Here is a 10,880-nt window from a genome sequence, read left to right on the forward strand (position 1 = left end):
GGATTATAGGCACCCGCCACCATGGTGGCTAATTTTTGTATTTTCAGTAGAAACGGGGTTTCACCATGTCGGTCAGGCTGGTCTTGAACTCTCGACGTTAGGTGATCCGCCTGCCCCGGCCTCCCAAAGTGCTGGGATTCCAGGTGTGAGGCACCGCGCTGGGTCTTTCACATCTCCTTTTTAAACTAAATAATGCACCGTGAACGTGGTAAGGACTGGCCATATCACTCCCAACGGCAGCACAGTGCTTCCTTTACGTAAATGTACACAATTCTTTTAAACAACTTCCCCACTGATAGATAGTTATGTCATCAAAATGTTCCTACTTTTAAAATGTTTATTTACTTATTTTTGAGATAAGGTCTTGCTCTGCTGCCCAAGCTAGAGTACAGTGACGTGATCGTGGCTCACTGCAGCCACAAACCCCTGGGCTGAAGTGATCCTCCCACCTCACTTCTGAGTGGCTGGGACCACGGGGATGTGCCACCACGCCTGGCTTAGCTTCGTATTTTATAGAGACTGGGTCTTGCTACATTGCCACGCAGGTCTTGAACTCCCGGCTCAAGCGTTTCTCCCGCCTCAGCCTCCGGAAGTGTTGGGCTGCTCTTATAAATAATACTGTGGTCAATATCCTAATGGATACGTCTGCACACTCCGATGATTTTCTCCCCCTAAGATAAATCTGAGTACTAAAAAACGAAGGTCGGAGCACATATGCTTAAGTTCCCAAATGACCCCCTGGCTGAGCCCACTCACATCTCGACGGCACGCACGTGGGTGCCAGCTTCCCGCCGCCTGAGCTGGTCACCCAGCAGTGTTCACTGAGGTTTGACTCTGGGCAAATCACTGAACATTGGCGAGCCTTGATTTATTAATTCATAAAACACATATGACACAACACATGTGACACACAGGCTTTCATAAATAATAAATGACTCGTGGGACAACGGCAGCCTCTATTACACTATTATTGGCCACCAGGACAGGCGAAAACATCCTTTGAGTCTGGATTTCTTGGATTTCAAGGGGAGTACCTTTTGCAGGTTGACGGGCCATTTCCCGAGTAAACTTCAGTGTTCTACTTCAATAGTTGGCTTTTTCTTACTGACATGTCAGAGTTCCTTATAAATTAGAGTGGGCTTTGCCAGAGGTTTGGCAAGTACTTTCTTTTTGTTGTTGTATCAAATTTTTACATTTTTAATGGCTTTACTTCTATTGATTTTTCCTTAATGGTGTCTACGCTGGGGGACACGTGCACCGAGACTCTCACACCCAGAGCGTTTCCATCCAGGATGCTCCAGTTATCCAAGGGGTGTTTATGGGCAGGTGCTGCGCTGGGTGCTGGGAGAGTGACCACGGACAGTAGGGACCGCCCCGCCCATCCTTCACGTGGCTGGGGAGACAGGCAAGTGACTGCCCCATCGCCACACCTGAACACAGAGCCGCGAGCCCTGACCTGGCTCCAGAAACTGGAGGCCTCAAAGATTTTCCCTTCCTCCCTGGGAGAAGATGCACAGGACACAGGCGGGCAGTGGGTCCTGGAGGTGACGTGAGTGGGCTACTGCGGTGCAGGTGGAGAGGCTGGAAGAAGTCGGGTGTCTGAGGACACGCGGGCCACCAGTCTGACTGAGGACAGCGACGGGGGTGGGGGGGGCGGACTGGGAAAGGCCCCGCAGATGGTGGGCATAGAGGTCAGTTTGTCTGCTGACTGTCCAGTGTGCTTGCTTTGGGAGCAGGCTTGGCAAGAGGCTGGAAGTCGGGGAGGTGAGTGGAAGGGGCTGAGCTTGACCAGGGTGCCGAGGTGGAGATAGGGACGAAGAGACTCCAGTGCTGTCTGGAGGCTGAGGGAAGAAGGGGTGAGGGAAAGCAAACTCTGGAAAAGAAGGTTTGGGATGAGTTTGAAAACCCTCAAGACAGGCAGGGGAAAGGGACGAGGAGGCCAGTGGGGTTGGAGCTGGGGTGGAGGACAGCAGGGAGGGGAGTGGAGACAGGGCCATGTGAGTCACGCTCCCGGGGGTCGGTCAGCACGACTTCCACGGAGGAGCCACCGAGTCAGGAGCATGGGCCGTGGGGAGCCGTGGAGGGGGAGGAGCTTCCCTGTGGGGGAAGAAGAGTGCGGCAGGAGGATGAGGGGGACAGGGAAGGTCACAGGTGGCAGCAAGAGGGGGAAGGCCAGGCTGGAGGGGCAGGAGATGGGGTGTTGGGGGGATCCCAGCATATCCAGCCTAGAGGACAGAGAAAGAGCAGCAGGGATGAGGCCTCACTTCCCCTCTACATGCCCAGAGCCAGCTCCTATGCTGGGTTCATGGCGGACCCAGGAGTGGCGGGTTCCCCATGCGGGCGATGCTGAGTCTGTAATTAAGAGGCTGGGAAAGGAATGTGGGCTGCTCGCGGGCTACATGAACTGGAAGCAGATCCCTCTCCCATGCTGAACTCAGAGGGTGTCGCAGGCCACTGCTGCGTGGAACCCAGGTTGGAAGGGCCAGTCGGTGGAAAAGCATGGGCGCTGGGGCCGGGCTCATCTGATGTTAACCCATCCTCCATCTCTGCCCAATTATTGGCTTCAACTCCTAACTTCTGGGAACTTCAATGTCATTATCAAGAAAAATGGAGATGGCCGGGCGCGGTGGCTCACGCCTGTAATCCCAGCACTTTGCAAGGCTGAGGCGGGTGGAACATCAGGTCAGGAGATCGAGACCATCCTGGTCAACATGGTGAAACCCCGTCTCCACTAAAATACAAAAAATTAGCTGGGCGTGGTGGCGCACGCCTGTAGTCCCAGGTACTCAGGAGGCTGAGGCAGGAGAATTGCCTGAACCCAGGAGGCGGAGGTTGCGGTGAGCCGAGATCGTGTCACTGCACTCCAGCCTGGCAACAGACAGAGGCTCTGTCTCAAAAAAAAGAAAGAAAAATGGAGACAACAGTACTTGACTACTTGACTTGGGCTTCTTCTCCAAGTTCAGAGACAGACTACAAAGCACACAGAGCCATGCGCACCAGGGAGCCCAGAGAAGATAAGGTCACCATCGCCGCGTTCAGCTTTCGGACGTCCCCGCCACTCCATGTTCTGAGGACTGAATCTGTGTAGGCAGCACTAGGCTGCCTGAGGCTGGAGTTTCTAGATGGCCCAGGGAGAGGAGAGGAGGCAGGCCTCGTGGTGGCTGCAGTCCTCAGAACTCAAAGACATCATCAGGTCTAAAGCTCACACAGATTGCTTTCTGAGTCTCCTTGTTATTTCCAACACTGAACAGGGACAAGCCTGTTTCTAAGGTCGGCAGTCGCAGAACGAATGGAAGCCGCAGAACAGGGCAGAGAGGTCTGACCAAGACCAGCTCTTGCTACTGTTTTACCAGCACACTAGCAATAAAGGTCTCCCTAGAAAGTGCTCCTCACAAACAGCAAAAGCAAACCGGACGCTGGTTCACAACCACAACCATGGCGTGGTCCCGAGTGGCGCACTGCAGGAGCTGTGGGTGCTGCCGAACACACGCTGGGGCCGTGGCAGCCCACCTGCCCAGGAGCCAGAACCGGAGGACCGCGGGCAGCACAGGGTTTGGTGCCGCGATGATCCCATTTGCAAAGAAACATCGTCAATGCAGAGTACTGGGGAAATGTTAGTACTGTTTCTTTTTCTTCAAACATTACATTATCTTCCTGCTTCCTTTTGTTGATTTACATTTTTTAAAAACTGAAGCCAACATAAAGCAAAATTACTTTTAAAATAGGATTGGCTTTTAGAAAAATTTGTATTTGTACTTAGAACAACAAAAAATCTCCTGTTACAGACCATCCCAGGATCTATGGAAATGACAGAATTAAAGGGTGGTGAGCTTAATGACTTACTGAGATTTATTTTCACCTGTGGGAACTCAAACTAAAGATTAATCACGGTGGCCAGCATGGTGGTGGACGCCTGTAATCCCAACACTTTGGAAGGCTGAAGCTGGTGGATCGCTTGAGGCCAGGCGCTCGAGACAAGCCTGGCCAACATGGTGAAACTCTGTCTCTACGAAAAACACCAAAGTGAGTTGGGTGTGGTGACGCGTGCGTGCAGTTCCAGCGACTCGGGAGGCTGAGGCAGGGGGCTGGCTTGAGCCTGGGAGTCGGAAGCTGTGGTGAGCTCTGATCACACCACTGCAATCCAGCTGAGGTGACCACATGAAAACAGAACTGCTAAGGTTACTGAACTTCATTTGCCTTGTATACAAAGGGAGTGCTCGGACAAACCAGAAAAGCTGCTTCCTAAGAGAAGATTCTCCAGTGCAGCCCTGCAGAGCCGGGCACTGCAGCCCAGGGTACCTGGGCCCCTGATGGGCAGGGCGATTCTGAAGTCCCCGGTGTATATGGTATGTATGGCATCACTCTAGTGTGTCATTCTGCCATCCCTCGGTCACGATCCTGTACTTCTAGGTCCCAAATTCTATTTGTTAAAAAAAAAAAAAAAAGATATATGGAGAGCGAGCAGACTTCCTAATGAAATGCTCACACTGATTTGTGACATCTAGGAAAAGAGACTAAAACTTTATCCCATAAAATCACTCTTGGCCAGGTGCAGGGGTGCACACCTGTAATCCCAGCTACTCGGGAGGCTGAGGCACGAGAATCGCTTTAACCCAGGAGGCGGAGGCTGCAGCGAGCCGAGATCCCCCATCCACAGGAGACTGGATGAAGAAGCTGCGGCGTATAGGCATCACGGAACACTACTACGCCAGAACAAGAAGAAAATCGTGTCTTTTGCAGCAACGTGGGTGAAACAGGAGGCCATCATGCTAAGTGGAGTCACTCAGAAACAGAACACCAACTATTGCATGTTCTCACATCTGCATGGGTGGGAGCTAAATGACAGGCCCACAGGGACACACAGGTGGAATCACGGACGCTGGAGACTCCAAAGGTGCCAGGGGCTGAGGCTGAGAAATGACCAATGGGGCAACAGGTTCACACGAAGCCTGGACTTCACCACTACGCAGTGACGCACGCAAGAAACCCACACCCGCATGCCCTGGGTCTGGTTAAAAGAAAAAGGATCAAATAAATGAACACATAAATATCACCGTCAGCTTTCTCCTGCAAAAGGAAGAAGAGGAAAAGTCACTTTCTCCCCTCTCTTCCATAACATAGGCACTCTTCCTTCCTCTGCCTGGGGGTGCACACAGCCTCGAGTTCCAGGCGAGCTGCCGAGGCCAGAGGACACACGCACCTCGAGACCACGAGAGGCTGGAGCCCCTTGTGAGAAGACAGTGCCCAAAGGACCCCATCAATCCAGGGTCTGGGCCAAACAGCAACTTTTTTTTTTTTTTTTAATGAGACGGAGTCTTGCTGTGTCGCCCAGGCTGTATTGCAGTGGCAGTATCTCAGCTCATGGCATCCTCTGTTGCCTGGGTTTGAGTGATTCCCCTATTCCCCTGCCTCAGCCTCCTGAGTAGCTGGGACTACAGGCACGCGCTACCAGGCCCGGCTAATTTGTTTTTTGTATTTTAGTAGAGACAGGGTTTCACCATGTTGGTCAGGATGGTCTCAACCTCCTGACCTCGTAATCTGCCTGCTTTGGCCTCCCAAAGTGCTGGGGTTACAGGTGTGAGCCACTGTGTCCGGCCCAAAACGGCAATTTTTAAAAACACTGTTAACTTCCTTCTTGCTCCTCTGTTGATTTATATTTCTAAAAGGCAGAGAGGATATTGAAGCTGGAAAGCGGGACAGGCCTGTTACACGCTCACACAGGAGAGGCCACAAATCAGCCGGGCCTGATGAGACACCGAGAGACCCTGGAGGGCCACCCGCCACTGCCCTGGCTCAGGGATGAAGTGGTGGGCTTTGGAAAACCATCGAGTGTGTGAGAAAATTCCCTTTCCCTTAAGTAATGTTTTCTGACTTGCCAAGGCACTAGAGAATAACTTAGGGATGACAGGGTCCAGGCTTTGGGAAAAATAAAGGCTCCTAAGAGAAGGTGTGGGGAAGTGAGCCAAGTTAATGAGAAAGAAGCCGGCCCTGGGGGCTACATCAAATGAAGCCCATGACCTGTTATACTTCGTCTTTCCCTGCTTTCTTATTAAGTAGAGGTTCGTCCAGGGATCCTGGCTGGGCACAGCCAGGAGACAGATCCTCCCAAAAGGGGAGGAACCTGCCACTCACATCTGCTGAAAGACCACGCGGGAAGTGCCCCACGCTCTTGCCAGAGCTGTCTTCACGTACGTCACCGTCAGAAAGCTGTCTCCTGCAGGTCTTCCCTTCCCTGAGGGAGTGTGGGTGGCTAACGGGACATTAAAGAAGGCCGTTTACAAAAAGATCATTTGCCAGACCCATAAGAACGGGACTTGATGTACTTGTATGTACCCCACTTTGGAGAGGCCGATTTTACTCCTTCACGTTGCTCAAATAGCAGGAAGGTCAGTGGGAGGGCCAGTGTCTTCTGAGGGGCATCCTGGGGACCCAGGCAACCAAGAGGAGCTGTGGGGCCCTGCCTGGGTAACCCGTGCTGCCGTCGGCCCCGATGGCTCCCACAGCCAGGTGTCGTGCGGAACTCGCCGGGGCGGTGGGGGGTGGAAGCGCAGGCTCCACCAACCACCGTGGGTTGCGCTGTGGCTCTCGCTGCGTGTTTTGGTTTTGAACATCAGCGGGTTTATTTGTTTCCAGCTCACCCTGTATCTCAGGATGGTCTTAAACGAATCTAGGTGCATACGCAACAGTAAGAATGTCTGCATTCTTTTTACAATGTCCAGAAAGCAGTCATAATATACCAACGGCAGCAAAAATATACACTGGGCAATGTGGCACAACGCCGTTTTACTTTGTAGAGATGGAGTCTCCCTATGTTGCCTAGGCTGGCCTTGAACTCCTTGGGCTCAAGTGAGCCTCCTGCCTCGGCCTACCAAGGAGCCGGGACCATGACACCAGGGCACCCGGCTGGCACACTGGGTCTTGGCTGCCCACCTGAGACAATGCCAGTGAGGAAGGCAGGCATGAACGTCTTCAGCATGTTCATGTGCACCGTTCCTTCCCAACTCCTCTTTCGCTGCCTGAGACTCCTGGGGCAAAGTCCTGAACGAGGTAAGCCTCAGTCCTGCAGCACACTTGTGAGCGGGCTGCCACGGCTGCCACGGCTGCAGCACACTGAACGGCAGAAGGGAAGGTTGCTGAACCACGGCGTGACAGAGATAAACTGGCCCCGGTTTTCTAAATGATCTCAGAGGCGGAATGAACATCTGGTCTAGTGAAGACAGATGGTGCTATCTGTCACTGTGGTTCACGGCCCTAATGGGAAGGTGTGAGCTCTGGAAGGAAGCAGGCAGGTGGGGGACGCTGCTCATCCCCCCACTTCATGGAGGCCCCGCCACGTATTGGGAAGGCGAGGACCCAGCCCTGCCGACTCTCAGAAAGTAGCACCGCACGTGGAGGTGGGCTCTGCCCGCGCAGGAGGGGAGCCAGCCAGGTCTAAACCGGAAAGAGGGGCCTTCTCACTCCCCCACAGCCACACACAGCTTCTCGCCCAAGTCCAACCGCACCACCCCAACCAACCACAAAAAATCTTTCCAGCTTTTAAAGTGAGTTATTAGACCTTGAAATCTATACTGACCTGTGGGTTCTAAACTCCTCTGACTCTGACCCAGCCCACACACCTCCCCACAAACACACATTCACTGAAATCGAAGTTCTGTGGAATCCTTCTCCCTTACTACCTGTGACGAACTCTTCAATTTCCGTGGCCTCCATCCTATCTCAGTGACCAAAAATCAGTCGGCAGGACCCACGACACTGACCTCCCAACCCACGAACAGGTCACAGCCTGCACGTGAACAGCACCGACCCGTGTGCGCTGGCATCCGAAGGGTGTGTCCCTAAAGGGCCTATTTGTTGAGCAGCCGGGACAGCCCCGTGCAAAGGAAGGGCGGCTGGCTTCCAGATCTGCGTGTGCCGCTCAGCATGTAACCTACGGGCTGGGACACAAAGCCCGCTCCGCCGGTCAGCACCTGCTCAGGGAGCCTCCTCCCTCCTCTCCCAGGATTCACCAACAGCTCCTGTCCTTCCCGAGAGAAGGAAGCCGTGATGTGGGGCGCCTGCTCTGAAGCAAGGCCCATCTGGAGCGGAACCTCAGCAATTCCTAAAGTGGAAATGGTCACCAGGGAGACGGGATGACAGACTGGCTGATGACTCCCCAACCCCAAATTTACACTCAACCGAGGGTGGAGGAGGGGAAATCAATGTCTTTCGAGGAGGGTCCTTTAGGAGTGAATGCACAGTCAGCCCAGTGACTCCTGCCTGGAGCTGTGTGCTCTGCTCGCCTGAATGCCACCTTGCCCATGTGCCGTTACCTTCAGGGCAGAGGGGCTGGGATGTTGCAGACCCATAGGGCTCAGGGAGAGAGAAGGCAGCGCTGGCAGCTGTGCAGACTTCTGGCTTCCTTCCTGCAGGACCTTGGCAGTCCGGCTTGGTCTGAAAGACTCACCTGCAGGACGATGGGCAGCTGTTCGGGTGGGTTCCGGTTCTCCACGCCCATGGTGAGCCACACCTGGAATGCGGTCAGCTGCTCGGCGAAGAACGGGCTGTGCTGCGGGGCAAGCAGAGCAGGCGCTCGTTAGGGCCACATCCCAGGACTCCCTGGCCCTGCCCACCCCGCCACCTGCCGGCCATCCAACACTTCGTGAAGGGCTCGCCCTGCAGGGCTGCGAGGATGCCAGGCAGCAGCTCAGACACGGGTGCTCTGGGCATGCCATGGAGGGACAGCCTGGGGGACACGTGAAGGCACCAGAGGTGGGCAGGAGAAGGGAGAAGCTGAGGGTGACTCTGAGGCCTTTGGCCTGGGCACCTGCTGGGGGGCTGGGGCAGCAAGAGGGGCATGCTAGGAACCCAACCGTGGATACGCGGTGCTCAGGACAGTGGCTGGACAAGGGAGTGAAGGCGTCAGGGGGCAGGGGATCCCATGAGCGTGCAGGTCAGCGGGCAAGTCTGGCTGCGGACACAGGGAGTCGTGGCGTGGGAATCTTTTTTTAAGTGAAGTGAGAAAGGAAAGGGACCCAGGATGGAGCCTCTGCTATGAGGACCAAGTGGGGTAGGGGTGGGGGATGCAGCTGGACGGAGAAGGCCCGCGGTGAGACCAAAGAAATGCATGGGGTCGGACTGCCAGGTGGCATCCAGGCCCCCTGGGGGGGGACCACAACTCTCCGTGGGGCACGGCTCCCTGTTAGCTCAGCCATGTGCGTGCAGGCAGAGTGGAGGGGATTCGTTTGGGTGCTGTGGAGCGGGTGGGCAAGGGCGGGTCCACAGGCAGTCGCGCTGTTGGGCCCAGGGCTGGAGAGGGTGAAGGCCGTGGGGGAGGCTGCCGTCAGGAGGTCTGGGAGCTGAGTGTCCAGGCAGGAGAAGGCCAGCCTGATTATCTCCACGGAGAGTCACTTCCACTCGACACACAGTTCTGCCTTCCCCAAGCCCCAGATACCAAGAATTAAAAAACAAACAAACCGACCAGCCTCTCTCCCCTCCACTGTCCTCTCTGCCCTACGTTGTTTTACTTTGCTCAGGGGGTAGTGGGGGGGCCACAGGCAGAGGTGAGTCTCTGTGAGAGGAGGTTGGGAGGGCGTCCTGCCTGCCCTCACCTGGCCAGGGTTGGCTATGCTGACCCCCAGGTCCCAGTGAATGTGGACGGACACACGAACGCCAGGGGAGGGCATGGTGCTTCCGTGGACCCAGGTCCGGGAGCGCCCTCGGCAGCCTCCACAGAGGCGCCTGGTGGGCAGAGCCCCGTGCCTCCGCTTAGAGTCAGCTGTGAACATTTACCACGTAGGCATTGGAGCTCTGTGTAGCCAGCTTACGTAAAGTTAATCACACTTAGGGGCAACCTGTGAGCTGGCGTGGAGCCCCCAGAGTGATTTTCCTGTTTTCAAGTGTGAATTATTCATAAATTGGTGCAGTACGCCCTCCTCCACATCCCGTGAGATGCGGTTCTCCTGAGTTAGAGAAGCCTTGTCCGTGAACGGAAGGCAGGTAATTCAGGTAATCATGGCTCTTCTCTCTTTCACATGAGCTCTGCCTGATGGATTTCCACATGATGCTCACTGCTGGAGTCACCACCCCATCCAGAAAGAGAAAAATTCCTGACTGTTCACCTAAAACGGACAAAAGAGGGAAAGCACACCTTTGCCCGGCAGGTGCGCAGGGAGGTCTGCGAAGCTCCCTGAAGCCACGGGGAGGCTGACAAATTACAGCAACTGCCCGTGGACGAGTGGCCAGCACTTCACATGACGCTCCAGAAAACATGTCTCCACCCGTGAGTCACACGCTGATGCTCTGGGTCAAACTGCTGACATTTCCTCTGCCCCATGAAGAGCGCCTGTGCTGGCCCCTGTGTGCAGGGGAGCGAAGCCCCTTCAGCAGGACGGAGAGCATGCAGGGCCCCTGGGCTGGGCGTCTGAGTTGCCCGCCACGACCACACACCTGGCTCTCCCAGGGCGATTCGGATGCCAGGAGTTTTGCTCTGTGGTCAGCCTGTGTGACAGGCAGTTTGGCATATCCTAAAAACAGGGGCAGCGGACTGAAGATGGAAGGCCAGCTGAGAGGCTGCAAGCCTCCGCGTCGCACTCGGGGTAGCCAGTCCAGCTGACTTCTGCGCCCGTCACCCTGAGCACACCTGCTGCCGGCCGCTGTCCTCACCATCCAGACATTCTGAGACACTGTGGTCCATCCTGACAGCGGCACAATACATGTGCCACTTATGACCAGTTTGCTGCTTAGAGAGGTGACCTAGAGTTCACTGCCAAGGGGACACTGTCCCCTCTGTACGGCCCCGTGTAGACGCTGTCCCCTCTGTACGGCCCCATGTGGACGCTGTCCCCTCTGTACGGCCCCGTGTGGACGCTGTCCCCTCTGTACGGCCCCGTGTGGACGCTGTC

General features: G+C 55.2%; 1 protein-coding gene across 1 annotated transcript in view; it reads right to left on the bottom strand.

The window, feature by feature from the left end:
* RPTOR (regulatory associated protein of MTOR complex 1) overlaps nt 1–10,880 on the bottom strand; it is a 405,759-nt gene that overhangs the window by 102,878 nt on the left and 292,001 nt on the right. Inside the window, exon 11 of the mRNA XM_037737259.1 lies at nt 8,444–8,545. Coding sequence (XP_037593187.1) covers nt 8,444–8,545 — 102 coding nt within the window. The remainder of the gene's footprint in view (nt 1–8,443; nt 8,546–10,880) is intronic.

The sequence above is a fragment of the Cebus imitator genome, unplaced genomic scaffold (genome assembly GCF_001604975.1).
Source record: "Cebus imitator isolate Cc_AM_T3 unplaced genomic scaffold, Cebus_imitator-1.0 Scaffold36, whole genome shotgun sequence".
In the NCBI taxonomy this organism is placed as follows: Eukaryota; Metazoa; Chordata; class Mammalia; order Primates; family Cebidae; genus Cebus; species Cebus imitator.